Source organism: Myodes glareolus, chromosome 2 (genome assembly GCF_982192425.1).
Source record: "Myodes glareolus chromosome 2, mMyoGla1.1, whole genome shotgun sequence".
In the NCBI taxonomy this organism is placed as follows: domain Eukaryota; kingdom Metazoa; phylum Chordata; class Mammalia; order Rodentia; family Cricetidae; genus Myodes; species Myodes glareolus.
Genome location: NC_142027.1, coordinates 4,220,843 through 4,245,886, shown reverse-complemented (window position 1 = coordinate 4,245,886; position 25,044 = coordinate 4,220,843). Strand labels below are relative to the sequence as shown.

The 25,044-nt window shown below is 41.1% G+C and overlaps 1 protein-coding gene across 1 annotated transcript in view; it reads left to right on the top strand.

Annotated features, from left to right (window-relative positions):
- The first annotated feature begins 1,189 nt into the window (after positions 1 to 1,189).
- Positions 1,190 to 25,044, top strand: part of LOC125392901 (beta-1,3-galactosyltransferase 5-like) — a 34,628-nt gene continuing 10,773 nt past the window's right edge. Inside the window, 3 exon segments of the mRNA XM_087898778.1 lie at positions 1,190 to 1,391; positions 16,604 to 16,753; positions 22,597 to 22,769. Coding sequence (XP_087754904.1) covers positions 22,743 to 22,769 — 27 coding nt within the window. The 5' untranslated portion in view covers positions 1,190 to 1,391; positions 16,604 to 16,753; positions 22,597 to 22,742.

The window sequence follows — 25,044 nt, the reverse complement described above, 5'->3', positions numbered from 1 at the left end:
GAATAAACAATGGGCTTCTCTAAGACTGGACTTTATGACATGAGGCCAGGTGTTCTGACATGCTAGGGAGTCTCTTTTCAGCTGAGTTCTCCCCCTTCTGTTCCCACTTGCTGGTTATAGGCAGTGGACAGGAAAAGTTCAGTCAGTGCAGACAAGGACTTCCAGAGGTGGTCTCTGCTCTCTTGAGTTTGACCTGGGCCTTGCACTCTGAGCTCAGGAACTTGCCATCTGTCCTGTTTGCCCATTTAACTGGGCATCAGATCCTATTTTTCCTGGGTTTTCTGGTCCTGAGAGTCACTCCTGGTCCTGTGGCCTTGAATAGCTTCCCGGTATCTTCTGTCCCCAGATAAATGAGTTGACTGAACAGGATGTGATCCTTTCTTGAACCTGACAGAGCTAGAGCGTCCTTTTCCTGACTCTAAGTATCAGCTATCAGGAGCTCACTGCATTGTCATTGCCCCACCCTGGGTTGGGTAAGCTGAGTGTGTGTGTGTGTGTGTGTGTGTGTGTGTGTGTGTAGGTGATATGTGTAGGGGTTGGGCTGGGGTTGAGAGTGAGGAAGGTGGTGATGGGAATTGGGGAGTGTCAGTACCAGATGGCCTTTCTCCTGTTCCCTATTGCTTGTCTCTGCTCACCTCCTTGCCATCAGGGAAACAGGACTGTCAAGGGATCTTTCCACTTTTCCTGATTTCAAGTTTTCCTCTGCCTAGGCTTGGGGATTGCACTCCATCAGACTTTGTGACTGACCTCGCATGGGTTTGGACAATACTTTCCTTTGTTTCTGGTTAGAGGGAATTATCTGAGCCCATGTCTGAAGCTACAAATTGAAAGTGTGGGTAAGATGGATGATAGAGGTTTTGGTAAAGTTACATAATCTCAGTTTAAAACAAGGGTGATGAGATTGAGTGTCCCCCGACTGAACTTTGAAATAACTGATGACCAGTTATCCTGCTACCCGTGTGGCATGAATAGGTTGAACCCTGGACTCTGGAAACCACAATCCTTGGGTGCTAGTTATTATGATTGTTCATATGCTCCACTGCCCAATTAAGGGAGGGTGGGGTGGTGATTTTCCAGACCAGATCCATGTGGTCTAGATGCCACGTTGACATACCAGATAAACCATGACTCATTATAATTTCAATATAGAGATAAAAACACACCATCCAATACTGAGAAAGATCTGAGCTTGTCACAGTCCTTATAGCTCTTCCTGAATGAGTGACTGTTCAGAGAGCACACTTGCTCTGGGAGAGGATCAGGGTCCTTTGGAATATAAGCTGACTGTGATTATCATTGGCCATCTAGTCAAATTTCCAGGTGACTCTCTGAACTGGATAGCCATCTGTAATCTGTACCGAGTACGAAAAGAACTTGCAGACCCAGCTGTGGTAAGACAATAACAGAGCTTTTGACAAAATTATATAAATCAAGGACATGGCTGCTACAATGTATGGCTGAGGAGAAGGCTCTTATTGTAGGCATGAGGGGTGAACAGTCAGAGGCACCTGGAAGAGTCCAGAGCAGGGACAGGAAATAGTAGACTGAACTGAAAGAAGAGGGGAGTGGAGAGAGGAGAGGATAGAAGAGGAGAAGAGAGGAGAGGAGAGGAGAGGAGAAGTGAGGAGAGGAAAGGAGAGGAGAGGAGAGAAGAGAAGAGAGATGTGGTGTGGGAGAATTGTCTGTATTCTGTCAATCATGTATTTTAATAAAACGCTGGTTGGCCAGACAGGAAGTAGAGGCGGGGCAATGAGAATAGAATAAGGCTACGGAGGAGAAAGCTCCCTCCGCCATTCCTGCCTAGACCACCAAAGAAGCAACATGTGAGGTGACAGCTGGAAAAGGTACCAAGTCATATGGCTAACATAGATCAGAATAATGGGTTAATATAAGCTATAAGAGTTAACAAGTAGTCTGACCTAATGGGCCAATCAGTTTATAACCTAATGTAGACTCTGTGAGATTTTCTTTGGGACTTGACAGCTGTGGGTTACTGGGTGGGACAGAAACCCCAACAAGCCAGCCCTTCATGTTACAGAGATGGAAGAACCAAAATAAGAGGTCAAAGGGACACGTAGATAAAATGGCGGGGTTATAGAGGAAGGAGAAGCTGGAGAAGGAATTCCCTGACTTAGGGGCAGGGTTGGCAGAGATGAGAGAAGCCACAGGAACTGTGTGAGCTTAGGGACCAGCTTGTGCTTTCAAATACTAATGGCATCACAAAGAGTCATTTGTCCCTAGTTTCTTTTGGACCTGATAAAAATAGCATGGTAGTGAGTTGAAAACCAAGCTCAAGGGCTTAGAATGCTATGTAATGATATTCACTCAGTAAAGATGTCATCCAGACTTTTTATATCTGATTTTGAACATTATCCCACATCCTCAGTAAGAGTTAGAAGTCATTTGGGCCCAAACAGGGCTAAAAATATAGTTGATCACTCCCTCATTTCCTATGTACTCAAGGAAACAGAAGAACTCAGGCACATTAATTCAACCCTTTACCTCAGGTCTCTCCACTGACACCATAGAATTAGAGGCTAATATTGTTATTTCTCTGGGTTCACATGAGGACGATGTGGTTGCATCTTTCCTTGTGACACTGGCAACAATGATTATTGCAACATTACCTCCCACTTTCTTAGTACTCTGATGAGTTTGCTTGGTTATGGAAAAAAATAAAAAACCTCTCAAATTGTAAAATTACTTGGTCTTAAGAACAATTGCCAATTAGTATAAGATAGATATTTGGGACTCAGTAGAATGGCAAAATAGAGGACAGACTTTGGGGTATAGTGGCGAGTGTGCTGACTCAGGTTTGGATTCTCTTCCATGTAGCTTGCTGTCTGCCTAAATTCCCTTCCCAGTGTCACTGTTCAAGGCTGTCCATTCACTTTCTTACAAGACCTCATTTCTCTGTTCCCTAGGGGTGTGTTAATTGCCATGTGCTAGCTCTGCAAGTCCCTCTGTTAATCTCCTGTGTCTCTTGTAGTTTCTTATGCCCGTTGTGTTTTGCTGACTAAATATTCCCATTTTCTCTGGGGAGCAGTACATTTATCAGGCTCACCTTTGATCCACTTATGGGAGTGCCTTCTTCCAGATTAGCTAGGCTGTCATTCTTTCTTAACAAGGACAGGGTCACTTGGTTGGCTGCCTCTGTAGATACAAGTTATCTTTATTATTCATTATTGCTTTTCTCTTATTTGGACTTTATTCAAATTCTTCTCAGAGCTTCAGTTGGATCCTCTGTATCACATTCTGCTTCTTTGTTGTCCATTTCCCCAGGCTATGATAAAAGGGGGAGTGAGAGGGATCAGGCAGTGTGAATAAGCATGATTTCCAGATTGCTTTTAATGTTATTTTACCATGTTTTCAAGGCTACTCAGGTTTCTTTCTTTCTTTCTTTCTTTCTTTCTTTCTTTCTTTCTCTCTCTCTCTCTCTCTCTCTCTCTCTCTCTCTCTCTCTCTCTCTCTCTCCCTCCCTCCCTCCCTCTCTCTCTCCCTCCCTCCCTCACTCCCTCTCTCCCTCCCTCCCTCCCTTCCTTCCTTCCTTCTTTCTTTCTTTTCTGTTCCTTTTTTTGTTTTTTGTTTTCTTTTGCTTTTGGTTTTTCAAGATAGTGTCTCTCTGTAGCTTTGGAGCCTGTCCTGGAATGAGCTCTTGTAGACCAGGCTGGTCTTGAACTTACAGAAATCTACCTGCCTCTGCCTCCTGAGTGCTGGGATTAAAGGCATGCCCCACTACTGCACAGCTAAATGCGTATTTCCTAAAATTGTAAACTATTTCAGGCATGTAGAAAAGTCAGAGAGCCACAGACATGCTATGTGTGAGCATGTCTTTGTCACATTGGTGGCACCTGCTGTGACTTATAAGGTGAGATAGTAAAAAATGAGTTAGTCATAAAGCATTGCATTTCATTTCTCTTCCTGCTGTTTACCCTTTCCCACTGCTCTGGATTCTTCCTGCATCCTTCTGGTGTACGTGTTTGTATATCTATGTGTGAGTTCGTATCTCATGTCACTACTACTATCCTTTTGAAATTTGCCAATATTAAGCTGTAATTCTAATTTCTGCATTTTCATCACTATTGCTAGATATCTAGACATTTTGCACTTTTATATAAAACACAGTGGTAGGTATTCCTGGTCTATGTCCTCTTGCACAACTGTGTGATTTCCTGTAGATTAAGAATGTATCTGTAAGAGTATAATTGACTTCCAGGGCAGTTCTAGATCGGTCTCAATCTGTCCTAGATCCTGAAGGATTCTACTTGGGAGGGTAAGGGCTGCACTAAATCACACTCCCTCCAACCATATGGTTCAGTTACTCATTGCCTTGTTCCCCACAGCTTGGCCAAGACTTAGACTCACTGGACCTTTACATTTGTATTAATTAAAAATGTCGTAATGCTGTCTCATTGTTTTAAGATGCATTCAGTTCTCTTTGTGTTCTCATTGTTTTCTAAGTTCTCTGGGATTTTGAATTGTAGGCTGGTTTTCTTTGATTTATGTTTAGAAATCACTTATGTGTGAGCACATGTGATAATTGTCTTTCTGTGTCTGGGTTACCTCACTCAAAATGATGTTTCTTGTTCCATCCATTTTCTTGCAAAATTCAAAATATTATTTTTTTCTTCTATGTAGTATTCCATTGTGTAAATATACCACATTTTCCTAATCCATTCTTTGATCTAATCTACATGGGAGGTAGAAAAAAATAAGATCTTCTGAGTTAATTGGAAGCATGGGGACCTGGGGGATGATTGAAGTGAGAGACAAGGAGAAAAGCAGAGAAAAATATACAGGCCGATTAAAATCAAATAAATGAACAAATACCTCAAATCTTAAAAAAAAAGAAATGAACAAAAGACACATTCATCTATTGTAAAAAGGAGCAGCAGGCTGTGTTCCTGGCACCTGGCTAGCTTTACCTGAAATAATTACACAGAAACTGTATTCAGTTAAACACTGCCTGGCCCATTATATCTAGCCTTTTCTTGGCTAACTCTCACATCTTGCTTTAACCCATATCTAGTGATCTGTGTATTGCCACACAGTTGTGGCTTACCGGGAAAATTATAACCTACGTCCATCTCAGGCTGGAGAACCATGGCGTCTGCCTGACTCTGCTTCTTTCTCCCAGCATTCTGTTCTGTCTACTCCACCCACCCAAGGGCTGGCCTATCAAAAGGCCAAGGCAGCTTCTTTATTTAATCAATGAAAGTAACACATAGACAGAAGACCCTCCTACACCATTTACCTAAACTGTGTGGTGGTGCACATCGTTAATCTCAATGCTCAAGAGTCAGTTGTTGGCAGATCTCTGTGAGTTCACAGTCAGCCTGGTCTGTAGAGCGAGTTCCAAAACAGCTAGGGCTACACAGAGAAACCCTATCTCAATAAACCAAAGAAGAGAAAGAGAAAGAAAATATGCATTCACCTGATTTTAGAACAGCTGTTTGTGTTTTCATTAATATATGAATATGAGCCTATGAGTTGTCTGTATCTTGTTTATCAATCTGTCATCATCATCTATTGATTGATCTATCCATATTTCGACTGTCTTTGTATTTATCATCTATCTTTTATTGTCTATCATCTATCCACCACCTATTAGTCTTCTATCATCTATGTACCTATCAATGTCTATTTTCTATTCATAATATATATTGTTTATCTATCATCTAATATCTATCTGGTATATCTATCAATCAGCTGGTAATCTATCATTTATTCATCTCTATCACTTATAAGTATTCTAGCATGTATGTTTTCATCAATCTATCATTTATCTTCTATTTATAATCTATATAATTTACATAACTTCTATTGTATATCTTTTTGGTATACCTATTATCTATCTGTCATCTATCTTTGATTTAAAATAACATATCATTTTTCTATCACCTGTCATATATCTATTTATAATCTATTATCTATCTGTTTTCTATCTATCTATCTATCTATCTATCTATCTATCTATCTATCTATCTATCTAACATCTCTCTCTCTCTCTCTCATCCATCATCTATCTCTGTCTCTTTGTCGCTATAACCAAAAATACTTGACAAGACAGAAGTAACTTGAGATGGAGAATTGCCCTGGGATCATAGGGAGAAGGTACAGTCCATTACAGCAGAGACAGCATGGAGTCAGGACCAGTTCCTGTCTCTGGCAGCAGGAAGATGAGGTGAGTAGTCAAACCACACCAACAAGACAGTATAGAGTTTAGGTGAGAAGAAGGCCAGGCGACAACACTTAAAGGGCTGCCCCCACCTTATCTAGTTTTGCTTCCACACAAAGGGCCCATTGTCTCCCCAAGATCGGGCTGGAAGTAGAGGATCCATAATTTATTCACACAAGCCTTGGGGTATATTTCACATTCTTATTAAGGAAGTCTGTCTACCTGCCTTCCACTTGGCATTCCTCTTCTGTGAGGAATATGTTTGTACCTTTTGTTCACTTTTCATTTTGATGTCTTTTTCTTAGTGATTACATAGGCTTGTTAGAGCCTTCATTTACCTGTGAACACCATTCCCTTAGAACCTTGACTTTCACTGTGATGTCTGCTATACAGACATCTTAGTCAAGGTGACTTTGAGTAGAAACTTGTAGAGACCAAGTAAGTCTTAGGTCAAAGTCCCCGAGTGACTGGCTCCTGGTGAGGTCTCTCTTCTGGTTGCAGACTTCCACTTTCTGTCATTTGTAGGGTCTGGCATTTCTTTCTTTCTCTTCTAATATTCAATTGAATTAGGGCCCCACCCTGGAGCCTCATCATCTAACCTTAATTACAGCTCGCAGGCTTTGCCGTACTGGGGCCAGAACTCCACCATGACTGTTGGGGGGCATCATTTAGCTCATGCATTGGTCTCTTTGCCTGTACCTCACCAATACATTCCTGACTTATGACTGAATGGCAGGATTCACAGGCAGCAGGTCTCCCTCTTTTTCCGTTGTAATGTGCTTGCCAATTTTTGTCCTCCATATGAATTTCTAGTTCACGTGTCAAGTTGAGTTAAAACTGTTGTCAGTTTTCAGAATTGTTGTTCTGTCAGAATGTAATTTGTTGGTTTCAGAGCAAACACAACTTATTTATTCATCTATTATTATTACAGGGTCATAGTTTCCAGAGTCTTGCTCTATAGCTGAGGCTAGCCTCAAATTCTTGATCCTTCTGTCTCAATTTCTTTAGTGCTAGGATTACAGGTATGCACCACAACACCTGGCTCAATATGCTTAATTTCCAGACTGTTTGCATTTTATACAGTGTTCTTGTTAATGTCATTCTGGTCTGGGATCACACCCAGAATCAGATGTCATAGTTGGTTGTCATCTCTGCTTTCAATAGTAACTCTGTAATAGCATCTCAGTCTTTGTTTCTCATGAGTTTAACATATCAGTTAGGGCCAGAATGATTGTTTCATAGAATATCTTTCAGTTTGAAATTGCCTCATTAGAATGAAGTTAGGAATTCTTATTAATAATACTGTAAAGGAACTGGGCAGAGGTGGTACATGCCTTTAATCCTGGTACTTGGGAAGCACAACCAGGTGGACTGGAAACTAACTTGGTCTATAAAGTGAGTTCCAGGACAGCCAGGTCTACACAGAGAAACCCTGTTTTGAAAAACCCCCAAACAAGAAAAAAATAATATATAGGCATAATATATATATATATATATACACATTATAATCATTATTGTTTATAATGTTCATATGTAAGATGTCTTTATATTAAAAAATAAGTTTTACAATGTTTTATTTGTGTTTATGTGTTTTGTGAATGTATGCCATGTCTGCTCACAATTGTAGGGGCAGATGAGGGCCTCAAATCCCTTAGAGTAGGAGTTATAGGAAATTGTGAACTGCCCAAATGGCAACTGAGAACTGAACTTGAGTCCTCTGAAAGAGTAGGAAGTGCTTTCAAGCACTGGGGCCTCTCTGTAGCTACTGTCTCAGTGTTTTAATGTGGTTAATTATATTAGATATTTTGATTATGAATACATAGAGAAGATATAGCTTGTCTTAGGGTTTCATTGCTTTTGGGAGACACAATGACCACAGTGATTCTTATTTATTATTATTATCATCTTACTTTATTACTTTTCAAAAATACCAACCCAATTTTCCACTTTCTCCTCTCCTCCCACTTCCCTCCCACTCTCTCCACACAGACACCCTCACCCCTCCAGTCTTAAGAGAGGGCAAGGCACCCTGCCCTGTGAAAAGTTCAAGACCCTCCCCACCACATCCAGGTTGAGCAAAGTATACATTCAAAAAGAATGGGATTCCTAAAAAGCTAGTACATGTAGTAGAGACAAATCCCAATGCCATTATCATTGGGCCCTCATCTTCCCCAACTGTCAACCACATTTAGAAGGTCCAGTTTGATCCCATGCTCATTCACTCCCAGTCCAGTTGGAGTCGGTGAGCTACCATTACCTCAGGCATATTGTCTCAGTGAGTGAACCCCTCATGGTCTTGACTTTATTGCTCATACTCTCCCTTCTTCTATTCTTCAACAGGACCTTGGGAGCTCAGTCCAGTGCTCTGATGTAGGTTTCTGCCTCTGTTTCCATCTGTTGTTGGACAAAGGTTCTATGGTGATACTTAAGCTAATCATCAGTCTGACAACAGGGCAAGGCCAGTTCAGACACCCTCTCCTCTATTGCTTAGGGTCTTAGCTGGAGTCATCCTTGTGGATTCCTGGGAATTTTTCTAGAGTCAAGTTTCTTGCTAACCCCAAAATAGCATCTCTCAATATTCTTTCTTTATTCTGTATGTTTTGTGTTTTGATTATTATATGGTGAGGAGATTTTTTTTAAATCAAATCTATTTAGTGTTCTGTAAGTCTTGTACCTTCAAAGGGATATCCTTATTTAGGTTGGGAAATTTTCTTCTATAATTTTGTTAAATATATTTCTGTGTCTTTTAGCTGGAGTTCTTCTCTTTCTTCTACCTCTATTATTCTTAAGTTTGGTCTTTTTTTGTGCTTTGTTTAGCTTGAGATATGGTTCCAATTCCTAGTAATTGAACATCTGCCTCTTGAAGAGGCCAATTTGGATGCCAAGATTCTGGAGTAATGACTCACATTTGCACCTGTGTCTGTCAAACTAACAATTGCAATACCATTCATATGCACTCTTAGCTTTGGTCTTTGATCATTTATAGAAGTCTGCCAGAATATTAGTTTCTTATTTCCTATTGGGATTTTTGACTTACCTTTCACATTTATGCCATCATTTAGAACATCATGGTCTTGTACAGAAGGCTCTGGATCATTTAATTTTCCTGGTGTGACATGTCCTTCACAGTTACTGTGAATGACTGGTCCACTTTTGGCTTGGGGGGCCTGTGAGAGGCCTCTCAAGAAGTTTCCTGATGGTATTGGCTTGCCTTGTCTGTCTGTTGTAGATCTGCATTTATTGTTCCAATGTTAGCCCTTGTCACACCTTCTACATAAACCTGAAGGCTGAGGTCTCCTATTTTTGCCATTCCCAGAGGAAATATTATTCCTAGGAATTTCTTGTCTACCATCCCTTCTCAGATGTTCTATTCTGCCACAATTAAAACATTTGGCAGTTTGATGTCTCCTCATTCCTTTGGAAATTGCTTCTCCTACTCAGGATTTAGCATTATAGTCAAATGTCTCAATATTTATTGTATACAGAATCTGTTCACCCATAGGTGCTGATCTAACCTTTAAAGACCCAAGTATCTTTTTTCATTCTATGTTTGCATTTTGAAAAAGTTAGAGATTCAATAAGTACTCATCCAGCATCTGGGTCTGTTACTCCTGTTTGTACAGCTTTACTTAATCTTTGTAGAAAGTCAGTAAAGGGTTCTCTCTTTTTCTGTCTAACCCTGGTATATGATTCAATTATTTTTCCTAGTTCTTGAATCCTGTCCCAAGCATTTAAGTCTGTTATGTGGCATAGGGACAAGATTTCTTCATCATGAAGAGCTTGAATTTGTGGGTCAGCATAAGGACCTTCACCAAGAATTTGATCTTGGGAAGTCTCAAGGCCTTTTGCTTTCCTCTGTTGTTCCAAAATTTTGACTTCCTCTCTGAAATAAATTTTAAACATCAAGAGAGGTCCATCATCCAGGACTGCTGAAACTAACTGAAAGAAAATCATGTGGGGTTGCCCTGACATTAGAAGCCCAAGTCTTAATAAATGTGGAATGCAAGCCATAAATTTCAACAGCTTACTTAATTTCTTTAAGATCATTCCTATAGGTATCTGTCTACCTTCATTGGATTCTTTTGAGCCTTTAGAACCTGATGCTTTGTCAGAGTAAATTTCAGTGTAGGAAGCTAAAACCCTGGGTAAGCCATCTCTGATGTAAGCCATTGGTGATATTGAATCCTGTCCTTGTGCCTTCTTTCCCTGTTCATCAGCTCTAGTAATTTCCTCAATTATTTCAAATCTTTTTATTATTGTCTTTTGTAAAGCCTGAATCTCCTGGCCTGTATATATTTCTAGTGATTTCATTGAGGCACATAGTCTCTGGTCCTCATTCTGCACATATGATTTCAAGGTCAGAATTTTTTCTTTTAAAGATAACATCTCATCCTTGGAATTAACTTGAATATTGTGCAGATTGTTAACTTATCATGACCTTTTGACAACTTTTGATTGTCAAATTCAACAGTATGAATTCTTTCCAATAACTTCTTAATATCCTTAGATATAGATTCAGTTTTGTCTGTAATAGTATTAAGTTTTTCAGGTAACCTTTGATTTTCTATGATATTAAACCTGTCAATTAGCTGTTCATTATTAGTCTGTTAAGATTGTTTCATTCCTAAAAGTGCCGTATTCTTCCTTAATGATAGAATATGGAGAAGAAAACTGAAACCTAATACCCAATAAACTGAAGTATCACCATAGTCATATAAACTTCACATAATACAATCCATAGTATTAGCAAAAAAGTTACTAAACGTTGCATTGTTAATGAAGTCTGCCATAATGATTTATGTTTTACCTGCTATTGTCCAGCAGATGTCGTGGTTGCAGAGTTGCAACTAGAAGTAATGCAACCGGTGATGATAGAAATAGTCCTGGGCTGCTTTAGTTTCTAACTTGGTACTGGTTAAATACTGAGAAATATGTGTTGCTTGAAAAATTAAAGGCAATTAAATAAATTCCATATACTGAGTAAGAAACCCAGAACTCAGGGGCAGAGACCAGAGACAGGAAGTTGCACAAGTCACCACATGCAAGGAACTGCCCCAGGGATTGCAGTGGTCATGCATGCATGTGCTTGGGAAATTTCCAAGTTGCCACATGCAGTAAACTCCTCTGTGGTGGGGGTTCTACAAAACACTGCTTAGGCAAAAGCAAGCCAAGCGGGCAGGGTTGGGAGACTGTCTGGGTCGTGGAATGGCTAGGCCATTAGACCATCTACCTGGTAGGCATGGAGTTTAAATCCATGTGGGCTTCAAGTGTGACATGGATGCTTTAAAAGAAATCCCACACTAGCTCAGAATTGAGAAATAGATGGTTATTTATTTAGGAATAAACTCACAAATCAGAATTCTCTGCTTAAATGGAGAACAGTGATTGAATCCATCAATCCAGCAATTCGAAAGAACAACCAGGAAGGGGCATATGCAGGCTCTGCATCAGCATATATGGTCTAAGAGGCCATGCTCCAGTAGGTTGGTGACCAGAAGCTGAAAGACTTCCTACAGCAAGTGATTCTGGATTGCTGCTGGTTTAGCTGTAATCTAAGTCTGGGGATTGAGAACTCAGAGAAACAATGGAGTAAATTCCAATCTAAAAGTCAACAAATGTAACCAGAAAAAGAAGGTGTTTCATCAGAACACAGGGAATGACAGTCATCTCAATGAAGCAGTCCTTTTGACCAGACCAGTCCTCGGCTGAGTACAGGAGCTTCACCTCCATGGGGAAGGTCCACCCATTCAAATGCTATTTTTGTTCCCAAACACCATCTCAGACACTTCCAACATAATATTTAACCACGTGTCTGAGAGTACCCCATGCCAAGTCAAGCCAACATAAATTAGTCAGCACATTGCAGGAGCTGTGTGGGTTACTCTGTCCAGCTCTCACCCAATGAGCAAAAAGCTGGATTTCAACCAGGAACTTGGAGCTAACGTCCCCATTTGGGTCTGGGCATTGTTGAAGACTTCATTGTGCCCTGCCGTTCCATGACTGTTTGGGGAGCTATGAAGGATGCCTGCCCCATCTCACTCTTGGAGACACTTTTCCTCAGCACATGGTTTCTGTAGTTTATATAATTTTGGTGAAGGGCTTCCATTTTTAGAAAGAGAACAATGTGTGGCCTGAGGCTTGCCTCCCTGGCAAATCATGGAATTGTCTTTCTCTGAGAAGGGCTAGCTCAGTCTTGCCTGGTAATATTGGATTGGGATTAACTGGGGGAACCATTGCTCTTCTCTGTCTTCAAGCTGTGGGTGACTAATGAATTGATTCCTTGTGCATTGCCCTTAGTCACTACCTGCTTTGTCCTCTCTGCTATGCTCAGCAGAATTCATCTTTTCAGATCCCACAGCTTAAAGATTAAGTGACCTAAGGTGTAGATGAAAGTTTCTGTCCCACCAGCAGTTCCCACATAAACACACCGAGGCTTATATTAATTAGAAATACTTGGCCAATAACTCAGGCTTGTTACTAAGTAACTTTTACATTTAAATTAACCCATATTTTTTTTTATCTGTTTTGCCACATGGATTTGTACTTTTTCTCAGTACTGCATCCCATCTTGCTTCTCTCTGCATCTCTTGGCAACTGCTGATTCTGCCTTTCTTCCTCCCAACATCCTCTCTTAATCTGGCTGCCCTGAGCATACTTCCTGCTTAGCTACTGAACAACCAGATTTTTATTAACAATGAGAGCCATACATATTTACCGTGTATAAAGGTTGTTCCACAGCCACAAGATCAGGCACTCACCTATTCCACAGTGCCCACATTTGGTTGACTCTACATACAGTGACCAACTGTTCTTACCTATACCAGAACCTTGGGACTGCAATCTGGGGGTACATTGTGCCCTTCCAGAAAAATGTGCTAATCTTTTTCCTGATGGTACCAGAGTCTCCCCAAGTCCACTGTCTGACATGGAGGTGGCCCTTTCAATTCAAGGCACAGAAACTTACTTTGTTTGTATGGAAATACTGAGGGTGTCACTTTGGACACTTTGGTTATTCTATTATAGACAGGAAAAATGTTACATTTCTTATGGGAACAGGAAATTCTGGGAGTGTTGGCATTGGGTATAACATCTACTTTGGCCATGGGCTCCCATTTGTTGTTTATATAGAGGGTAATAAAGTAGAGAAGGGGAATGTTAACTCCTGGGAAGTTTAACCTCTGTGACGTGTCTAGAGAAGAGGCACCTTGGAGGTAAAGATACTTGTTCATGGACACTGAGGGACACCTGGATTCACATGATGGAAGGAGAGAACTGGGCTTCCAGAAAGTTTTTGTTTGACCTCCACACATTCATTGTAGTGTAAACACACAAAAATATGTATACAAACACATGAATGATTTTTAAAGATGTAATTTTATTCACTTTAAACATTTTATGTGCTTATGTCTCTCTGTGTGTTTTCTTTTTTTTTGAAAGTAATTTTATTAAATTATAAAAGTTTCCATTTCCGCCCCTCTTCCCAACACCCTCCCACTCCCCCCACTCCCTCTCCTCCTCCCTCTTCGTCCCTAAGGGCAGTCAGGGTTTCCTGCCATGTGGGAAGTTCAAGTTCCTCCCCCCTCCCTCCAGATCCAGGAAGGTGAGTATCCAAACAGACTGGATCCCAAAAATCCAGTATATGCAGAGGAAACAAGTCCCAGTGTCATTGTCAATGGCTTTTCAGAAAGACTCCAGGCCAGCCACATTCAGAGAATCTGGTTGGATCACTTCCTCGTTCAGTCACAGTCCAACTGGACTTGGTAAACTCTCATTAGGTCCGTCCCCTTGTATCAGTGGGTGATAGCATCCCTCGCAGTCCTTATTTCCTTTTTCATTTTCTTCGTCCTTCTGCTCCTCATTTGGACCATGGGGGGCTCAGTCCGGTGCTCCAATGTGGGTCTCTGTCTGTATTGCCATCCATCGTTGGATGAAGGATCTATGGTGATAAGCAAAATATTCATCAGTATGGTTATGGGCCAAGGCCGGTTCAGGCACCCTCTCCTCTGTCCAGAGAACAATCTAGGGATCTCTTCTTGGACCTGGGGTCCCATATATAATCAAGTCTCCTGTAAACCCTAAAATGACTCCCTTAGTTAAAATATATTCTTCCCTGATCCCATATTCATCCTTCCTCCATCCCCCCAACCTGGTCAACCGAGCTTTCCCCATTCCTCCCCTACTCCCTTCTCTCTAACCCTCTCCCCTTCCAACAACCCTCCCACCCCCCCATGCACCCGAGGTTACCTGGGACTCTTGACTATTTCCTGCCTCCTGGCGGATAGCTAAATAATCTTCATCAGGTTCATCTTCTTATTTAGCTTCTCTAGGATCACGAATAATAGGCTCAAAGACCTTTAATTATGGTTAGAATCCACTTATGAGTGAATATATACCGTGTTCCTCTTTTTGAGTCTGGCTTACCTCACTCAGTAAAGCGTTTTCTATTTCCATCCATTTGCATGCAAAATTCAAGATGTCATTGTTTTTTACCGCTGAGTAAAACTCTAATGTGTATATGTTCCACACCTTTTTTAACCATTCTTCTATTGAGGGGCACCTAGGCTGTTTCCAGGTTCTGGCTATTATAAATAGTGCAGTTATGAACATAGTTGAACAAATGCTTTTGTAGTATGTTAGGGAATCTCTAGGGTATATTCCCAAGAGTGGAATTGCTGGGTCCTGAGGGAGGTTGACTCCCAGTTTCCTGAGAAACCACCACACTGATTTCCACAGTGGCTGCACAAGTTTGCATTCCCACCAACAATGGATGAGAGTTCCTCTCTCTCCACATCCTCTCCAACATAGGCTATCATTGGTGTTTTTGACTTTAGCTATTCTGACAGGTGAAAGATGATATCTCAAAGTGGTTTTGATTTGCATTTTCCTGATCACTAAAGAGGTTGAGCACGACCTCAAGTGTCTTCTGGCCATTCGAAGTTCATCTATTGTGAATTCTCTGTTCAGTTCAGTACCCCATTTTTTAATTGTGTTAATTAGAGTTTTAGTGTCTAGTTTCTTGAGTTCTTTGTATATTTTGGAGATCAGACCTTTGTCTGATGAGGGGTTGGTGAAGATCTTCTCCCAGTCAGAAGGCAGCCTTTTTGTCTTACTGACAGTGTCCTTTGCTTTACAGAAGCTTCTCAGTTTCAGTAGATCCCATTTATTCATTGTTTCTCTTATTGTCTGTGCTAATGGGGTCCTACTTAGGAAGAGGCCTCCTGTGCCTATATCTTGTAGATTACTTTCCACTTTCTCTTCTATCAGGTTCAAAGTGGATGGATTAATGTTGAGGTCTTTAATCCATTTGGACCTGATTTTTGTGCATGGTGATAGATATGGATCTCCTTTCATCCTTCTACAGGTTGACATCCAGTTATGCCAGCACCATTTGTTAAAAATGCTTTCATTCTTCCATTTTATACCTTTAGCTCCCTTGTCAAAAATTAGGTGCTCATAGGTTTGTGGGTTAATATCCGGGTCTTCTATTCGATTCCAAAGGTCGATTTCTCTGTTCTTATACCAATACCAAGCTGTTTTCAATACTGTAGCTCTGTAATAGAGTTTGAAGTCAGGGATGGTAATGCCTCCTGAGGTTCCTTTATTGTATAAGATTGTTATGGCTATCCTGGGCTTTTTGTTTTGCCATATAAACTTGATTATTGTTCTCTCAAGGTCTGTGAAGAAATTTGATGGGATTTTGATGGGAATTGCATTGAATCTATAGATTGCTTTTGGTAGAATTGCCATTTTAACTATGTTGATTCTCCTAATCCAAGAACAGGGGAGGTCTTTCCATTTTCTGGTATCCTCCTCAATTTCTTTCTTCAAAGACTTAAAGTTCTTGTCAAATAGGTCTTTCACTTCTTTGGTTAGAGTAACCCCAAGATATTTTATGCTATTTGTGGCTATCGTGAAAGGTGATGTTTCTCTGATTTCCCTCTCTGCTTCTTTATCCTTTGTGTATAGGAGGGCCACTGATTTTTTGGAGTTGATCTTGTATCCTGCCACGTTACTAAAGGTGTTTATCAGCTGTAGGAGTTCTTTGGTAGAGTTTTTGGGGTCACTTATGTACACTATCATATCGTCAGCAAATAACGAAAGTTTAACTTCATCCTTTCCAATTCGAATCCCCTTGATCTCCTTATGTTGTCTTATTGCTATTGCTAGAACTTCAAGCACTATATTGAAGAGGTATGGAGAGAGTGGACAGCCTTGTTGCGTTCCTGATTTTAGTGGAAAGGCTTTGAGTTTCTCTCCATTCAGTTTGATGTTAGCTGTTGGCTTGCTGTATATTGCTTTTATTATATTTAGGTATGATCCTTGTATCCCCAGTCTCTCCAACACCTTTATCATAAATGGGTGTTGAATTTTGTCAAATGCTTTTTCAGCATCTAGTGAGATGATCATATGGTTTTTTTCTTTCAGTTTATTTATATGATGGATTACATTGATAGATTTGCGTATGTTGAACCAGCCCTGCATCTCTGGAATGAAGCCTACTTGATCATAATGGATAATTTTTCTAATGTGTTCCTGGATTCGGTTTGCCAGCTTCTAATTCTTCACGACTAACAGGTCTATTTAGATTGTTCACCTGTTCTTGGTTCAACTTTGGTATATGGTACTTATCTAAAAAAATGTCCATTTCTTTTACATTTTCCAACTTTGTGGCATATAAACTTTCGTAGTAAGATCTAATGATTCTCTGAATTTCCTCTGTGTCTGTGGTTATGTCCCCCTTTTCATTTCTGATCCTCTTAATTTGCATGTTCTCTCTCTGCTGTTTGATTAATTTGGATAGGGGTTTGTCAATCTTGTTGATTTTCTCCAAGAACCAACTTTTTGATTCATTGATTCTTTGGATTGTTTTCTGTGTTTCTATTTTGTTGATATCAGCCCTCAGTTTGATTATTTCCAGTCTTCTAGACCTCCTGGGTGAATCAGTTTCTTTTTTTTCTAGAGCTTTCAAGAGTGCTGTTAAGTCTCCCATGTGTGCTTTCTCCGTTTTCTTTATTTGGGCACCTATTGCTATGAACTTTCCTCTTAGCACTGCTTTCATAGTGTCCCATAGGTTTGAGTATGTTGTGTCTTTGTTTTCATTAAATTCAAGGAAGACTTTAATTTCTTTCTTAATTTCTTCCTTGACCCAGGGGTGATTTAGTGGTTGACTGTTCAACTTCCATGAGTTTGTTGACTTCCTGGGGGTAGCATTCTTGTTGAATTCTAATTTTAATCCATGGTGATCTGACAAGACACAGGTGGTAACTAATATTTTTTTATATCTGTGGAAGTTTGCTTTGTTACCGAGTATGTGGTCAATTTTCGAGAAGGTTCCATGAACTGCAGAGAAGAAGGTATATTCTTTCCTATTTGGGTGGAGTGTTCTATAGATGTCTGTTAAGTCCATTTGATTCAATACCTCCAATAAATCTCTTAATTCTCTGTTTGGTTTCTGTCTGATTGACCTGTCCTTTGGTGAGATAGGAGTGTTGAAGTCTCCTACTATTAGCGTGTGTGGTTTGATGACTGCCTTGAGTTCTAGAAGAGTTTCTTTTACATATGTGGGTGCCTTTATATTAGGGGCATAGATATTCAGGATTGAGACTTCTTCCTGATGAGTTGTTCCTGTTATGAGTATGAAATGTCCATCTCCATCTCTTCTGATTGATTTTAGTTTGAAGTCGATTTTGTTAGATATTAGAATGGCCATGCCCGATTGTTTCTTAGATCCATTTGCTTGGAAAACCTTTTCCCAACCCTTTACTCTGAGTAGGTGTCTGTCTTTGTGGTTGAGGTGTGTTTCTTGTAAATAGCAGAATGTTGGATCTTGTTTTCGTATCCAATCTCTAAGTCTGTGCCTCTTTATAGGTGAATTGAGTCCATTGATATTAAGTGATATTAATGGCCAGTGGTTGTTGACTCCGGTCATTTTTTTTTTTTTTTTTTTTTTTAGGTAGTAGAGTGTATGCGTTTTCCTTCTTTGGGTTGTGCTAGTGAAGGGTCGCTAGATGTCTGAGTTATTGTAGGCAGTGTTGGGAATGTTGGATTCCTTAGGTTGTGATTTTCCTTCTAATATTCTCTGTAAGGCTGGATTAGTAGTTACGTATTGTTTAAATTTGTTTTTATCCTGGAATATTTTGTTTTCTCCGTTGATAGTGAATGAAAGCTTGGCTGGGTATAGTAGTCTGGGCTTACATCCATGGTCCCTTAGTTTCTGCAGTACCTCTATCCAGGACCTTCTGTCTTTCATGGTTTCCATAGAGAAGTCCGGTATAAGTCTGATAGGTTTACCTTTATAGGTTACTTGACCTTTTTCCTTTGCAGCTCTTAATATCCTTTCTTTAATCTGAATGCTTTGTGTTTTGATTATTATATGGCAAGGGGATGTTTTTTTCTGATCCAGTCTATTCGGTGTCCTGTATGCTTCTTGCACCTTCATAGGAATATCACTCTTTAGGATGGGAATGTTTTCTTCTATAATTTTGTTGAATATATTTTCTGGACCTTTGATCTGCAATTCTTCTCCTTCTTCTACTCCTATTATTCTTAGATTTGGTTTCTTAATTATGTCCCATATTTCCTGAATGTTTGTGATGAGAATTTGTTGGATTTGCTGTTTTCTTTGGTCAGAGCGTTTATTTTCTCTATGGTGTCTTCATAATCTGAGATTCGTTCTTCTATCTCTTATATTCTATTGGTTATGCTTGTTCTTGAAGTCTCTGTTTGTTTACCTAGATTTTCCATATGCAGCCGGCCCTCGGTTTGTGTTTTCTTCACTGCCTCCATTTCAGTTTTCAATTCTTGAACTGATTCCATTACCTGTTTGATTGTTTTTTCTTGGTTTCCCAGGGTATCATTTACGAATTTACTCATTTCTTCAAACTTTTTGTTATATTTGTCTTCCATTTCTTTACTCATTTCTTCCATCTTTTTGTTATATTTGTCTTCTATTTCTTTAAGTGAGTTATTCATACCCTGTTTAAGAGATTCTATTGCTTTCATAATGACACTGTTATCCACTTCTTCCGGAATAGGGTGCTCAAGTCCTTCTGTCCTAAGATCGCTGGGATCTGATGTTTTCATGTTGTTTTTCAGATTATTGGAGGAATTCTTGCCTTGGCGCCTGCCCATCTCTTCCTTCAGATGCTCTCCAATGGCTCTTCCCTCCGCTGGGTCTTCTTCTACTGGATTAGTGCCCCTTGCTATCCAGGAATCACTTTGCCTGCAGCCTTAGCTTGCTGCAGGCAGGCTATTAGAACAAAGGGACTTCGTCCCTTTGCACTCACTGCCTGTCCCGGCCCGCGGCGCCCACCCTGGCTGAGATGGAGGAATTTAAGCCCCGAAAAAGGGAGAGGGGAAGGGTAGATGTTCCAGGCAGAAAGCTGGGATGGCGTAGCAGGGGAGAGGGTTTAGCTGGGGGAAGCTGCCCCTTTGGAGTAGCCAGGGAGATAAGGATGGCGGGAATATTGTGTGTTCCCTAACCGGACTTGTGTGGCGGTCAGGCACACTTACCCCTCCATTGTATCTTCTGGTACAGGATCAGAGCCCCTAGCTGGTCCGAAGTCTTCCTGCCTGCAGTCTTAGGTTGCTGCAGGCCGGCTATTAGAACAAAGGGACTCCTGTCCCTTTGCACTCACCGCCTGTCCCGGCCCGTGGCGCCCACCCTGGCTGAGATGGAGGAATTTAAGCCCCGAAAAAGGGAGAGGGGAAGGGTAGAGGTTCCAGGCAGAAAGCTGGGATGGCGTAGCAGGGGAGAGGGTTTAGCTGGGGGAAGCTGCCCCTTTGGAGTAGCCAGGGAGATAAGGATGGCGGGAATATTGTGTGTTCCCTAACCGGACTTCTGTGGCAGTCAGGAACACTTACCCCTCCATTGTATCTTCTGATACAGGATCAGAGCCCCTAGCTGGTCAGAAGTCTCCCTGCCTGCAGTCTTAGGTTGCTGCAGGCTGGCTATTAGAACAAAGGGACTCCCGTCCCTTTGCACTCACCGCCTGTCCCGGCCCGCGGCGCCCACCCTGGCTTAGATGGAGGAATTTTTCTCTCTGTGTGTTTTCACATAAAATATAGTTGCCTGCTGAGGTCAGAAGAAGGTGGTAGATTCCCTGGAACTGGAGTTGCAGATAGTTGTGAACTGCTTGACATGGGTGTTAGGAACTGAATTCAGGTCCTCTGAGAATACTGCTCTGAGCTATTCTTATTCAAATCACCATAGTTCACTCTCTGATCCCAGAGACTTGTAGCTATACTATACTGCAAAATGGACTTAGTCCAACTTCTGAAATCCTATAGTCTTTCACAATCTCAACTTAGTTTAAAAGTCCAAAGTCTCCTTTTTAGACTAAGACAGACTCTTTGCTGTAATTTTACCTGTAAAATATAAACAAAAAGCATATTAAATAATTTCAACACACAATGGCAGAGAATATACATTACCATTTCAAATGGGGGAAAGAGGGCACAGTGAAGAAATATTAGATAAAAAATATGAAAATAATCATGGCTAAATCCAAATCCTGTAGCTCCATACCCAGTGTCACTGGGCTTAGCTGGCCCTTTCACTCCCAGCTTTGCTCTCCACACCACACATCCCTCTTGTGATCCACTCCTCTGTGCAGCTCTCCTTGGCAAACATCCATGGCTCCAGCAAGTCTAACACCTTAGAGTCTCCATGCAACCCAGGCTTCAGTTTCACAGTTTCATGCAATGGCCTCTTAGGGATTCTAGCTCTTGCAGGGACTTTCTTACCATATTCTGCCTGTCCTCCTCAGCCCTCCTTAACCACAGAAGGCTCTACAACCCCTTATCCCAGAACCATGTGGGTGACAATTTCAAGTCTGACTGCCTCCTTGAATCCTGTTTGCAGGGTCTTTCCTTTATTGTTTCTCTTTAGGAACAAAAAATCCCTTAGGCCTTCCCTCTTACACCTTGGGAGCTTAGCTGGCTGGGCTCTTGTCCTAAGGACACCTTCTCTTTATTACAGTTTGGATCCAGCCTTTCTTTAATCTCCTTATCTCTTTTAGCACAAGCCTGGGTTCCAACATTAAATCCCTTGGTGCTATTTTTCTCCTCAAACATTTTATATTAATTTTTGTTCCACCTGCTCATTTTTATTGTATGTTTGCATAAGGGTATCACTAGTAACCACACGAGAAAGTCAGTATTACCTTGTTTTGAAATTGCTCTGCCAGCAAAATTGTCTTTGGGTTTCTATTTCTATGAAGAGACACCATAACCTCCAACAAGGCCACACCTACTCCAAGAAAGTCGCACATCCTAATAGTGCCCCTTCTTATGTGCTTATGGTGGTCAACTACATCCAAACTACCACAGAACTTAGTTGCTTACTCTTCAATTTGGCCTCAGGCATGTTTATCTTTTTTTTTTCAAATGCACACCAACTCTTTTTTTTTAACTTTGTTTTATGTGCATTGATGTTTGGATGTCACATCTTCTGGAATGGAATTACAAACAATTGTGAACTGCTATGTGAGTGCTGGGAACTGAACCCAGGTCCTCTGGAAGAACAACCAATACTCTTAACCACAGAGCCATCTCTCTAGCACTCAGAGAGGTTCTTAATACAATGGAAGAAAGAAGCCCCATTCTTTGTCAAAATATCACAAGAATGGCCTCTATCCCCATTACTAATATTGTTCCCCTCTGAGACATCTTGAGGTGGACCCCCATGGTTCACAGCACTACTGTCACACTCCTACTAGGATGGCCCATTAAGCTCAGCACTCAGTGTTCAACTGTTTTCCTCATCCAAAGCCCCACTGTCTTCTACATTCCTCCAAAACAAAACAAAGCAGGCCAGTCAGGCTCTATCCCATTCCCTGGTACCAACTTCCATGTTAATTACTTTTCCCTTGCTGTGATGAAACACCATGAGCAAAGGATCTCATAGAATCATACAGTAGGTCTTATAGTGTCAGAGGGTTAGTGTCCATGATGACAGCAAAGACAAGAATGTCAAGAACAGCTTAGGGTTCATATCTCGATCCACAGTCATGAGGAAGAAAGAGAGTACAGTGGTAATGGTGTGGGTTTTTGAAACCTCAAAGCCAACACCCAGTGACACACCTCCTTTACCAAGTCTACACCCCCAATCCTTCCCAAAGACTTCCACCCACTGATGAAAAAGTCTTAAATCATATATACCCACAGAGGCCATTCTCCCACAAACCACCACAGGGCCTATCTTTGTCTGTGAGACCTCAGAGGATTCTTAGATATTTGTTTGTTTTTGTAGGCAGGTGAGTCATATGGTTGACTCTGTGCCTCAGTTGTACCCATTTTAGAAGTCACAAAACTTGAGTCCAGAAATGCAGCTCACACACTTGCTCAAGGTCACACAGGGGGAGGGCAAAGTGCGAAGTAAAGTGAAAACAACTGGACTCTATCATTTTCTTTCCTAGTTATTCCTGAGAGACACAGTCTCCATTTTTGGTTGACAAACCCAGTCCAGAGGATTGTCTCAAAGGAATGTTGGCCACCATCACTGACTGTTCCTCAGAAAAAATTCATTTCAGCGTGACTTCTACCATGCGGCTTACCTTTCCAGATGGAGCTAAATTCTTGCTCAGCAAAAGTGAGTGTTTTTATTTCTCAGTTTTACAACACTAGGACTGTTTATCTCCAAGTTACCACGTTCTGGATTTCCAGAGTTTCAAGGTAACTGTGCAAGTCAGAAAACCAGAAGTGTTTTTGTGTTCATTACTCTTCTCATTGCTATGACCAAATACCTAAAGGGAAATACTTACAAGGGCAAGGGGGGATTTACTTTGGATCCTGACTTGAGGGGATTCCCCTTTGCAGCAGGAATACACACACACCACTGGGAGCAGCTTGTAGCTGTGGTAGCCGGGTGTGAGGTTATTGCTCATATCTTGTGGATCAGGAGGCAGAGAGAGGACATGAAGTGAACATGCCATAAACTCAACACTCATCCCCCAGGACTCACTTCTTGTAGCTCAGCCCCATCTCATAAAGGGTTCTACAACCTTTTCCAATAGCACTATCAGCTGCAGACCAAGAGTTCAGACATATGAGTTGTCAGAAACTCAAAGTGTTGAGAGTTACTTTTTTTTGAAAGTAAATTTTATTAAATTATAAAAGTTTCCATTTACTCCCCTCTTCCCAACACCCTCCCACTCCCCCCACTCCCTCTCCTCCTCCCTCTTCGTCCCTTAGGGCAGTCAGGGTTTCCTGCCTGTGGGAAGTTCAAGTTCCTCCCCCCTCCCTCCAGGTCCAGGAAGGTGAGTATCCAAACAGACTGGATCCCCTAAATCCAGTATATGCAGAGGAAACAGGTCCCAGTATCATAGTCAATGGCTTTTCAGAAAGACTTCGGGCCAGCCACATTCAGAGAATCCGGCCAAATTCCGAGAATCTGGTTAGATCACGTCCTCGTTCAGTCCCAGTCCAACTGGCCTTGGTAAACTCTCATTAGATCCGTTTCCTTGTATCAGTGGGTGATAGCATCCCTCGCAGTACTGATTTCTTTTTTCATGTTCTTCCTCCTTCTGCTCCTCATTTGGACCTCGGGGGGCTCAGTCCGGTGCTCCAATGTGGGTCTCCGACTGTATCGCCGTCCTTCGCCAGATGAAGGATCTATGGTGATAAGCAAAATATACATCAGTATGGTTATGGGCCACAGCCGATTCAGGCACCCTCTCCTCTGTCCAGAGAACAATCTGGGGGATCTCTCCTTGGACCTGGGATCCCATATATAATCAAGTCTCCTGTAAACCCTAAAATGACTCCCTTAATTGAAATATATTCTTCCCTGATCCCATATTCATCCTTCCTCTCTTATTGTCTATGCTGCTGGGGTCCTGCTTAGGAAGAGGCCTCCTGTGCCTATATCTTGTAGACTACTTCCCACTTTCTCTTCTATCAGGTTCAAAGTGGATGGATTAATGTTGAGGTCTTTAATCCATTTGGACTTGATTTTTGTGCATGGTGATAGATATGGATCTACTTTCATTTTTTTACAGGTTGACATCCAGTTATGCCAGCACCATTTGTTAAAGATGCTTTCCTTCTTCCATTGTATACCTTTAGCTCCCTTGTCGAAAATTAGGTGTTCATAAGTTTGTGGGTTAATATCTGGGTCTTCTATTCGATTCCATAGGTTGACTTCTCTGTTCTTATGCCAATACCAAGCTGTTTTCAATACTGTAGCTCTATAATAGAGTTTGAAGTCAGGGATGGTAATGCCTCCAGAAGTTCTTTTATTGTATAAGATTGTTTTGGCTATCCTGGGTTTTTTGTTTTTCCATATAAACTTGATTAATGTTCTCTCAAGGTCTGTGAAGAAGTTTGATGGGATTTTGATGGGGATTGCATTGAATCTGTAGATTGCTTTTGGTAGAATTGCCATTTTTACTATGTTGATTCTCCCAATCCAAGAGCAGGGGAGTTCTTTCCATTTTCTGGTATCCTCCTCAATTTCTCTTTTCAAAGGCTTAAAGTTCTTGTCAAATAGGTCTTTCACATCCTTGGTTAGAGTGACCCCAAGATATTTTATGGTGTTTGTGGCTATCGTGAAAGGTGATGTTTCTCTGATTTCCCTCTCCGTTTCTTTATCCTTTCTGTATAGGAGTGCCACTGATTTTTTGGAGTTGATCTTGTATCCTGCCACGTTACTAAAGGTGTTTATCAGCTGTAGGAGTTCTTTGGTAGAGTTTTTGGGGTCGCTTATGTACACTATCATATCGTCAGCAAATAACGAAAGTTTAACTTCATCCTTTCCAATTCGAATCCCCTTGATCCCCTTATGTTGTCTTATTGCTATTGCTAGAACTTCAAGCACTATATTGAAGAGGTATGGAGAGAGTGGACAGCCTTGTCGTGTTCCTGAT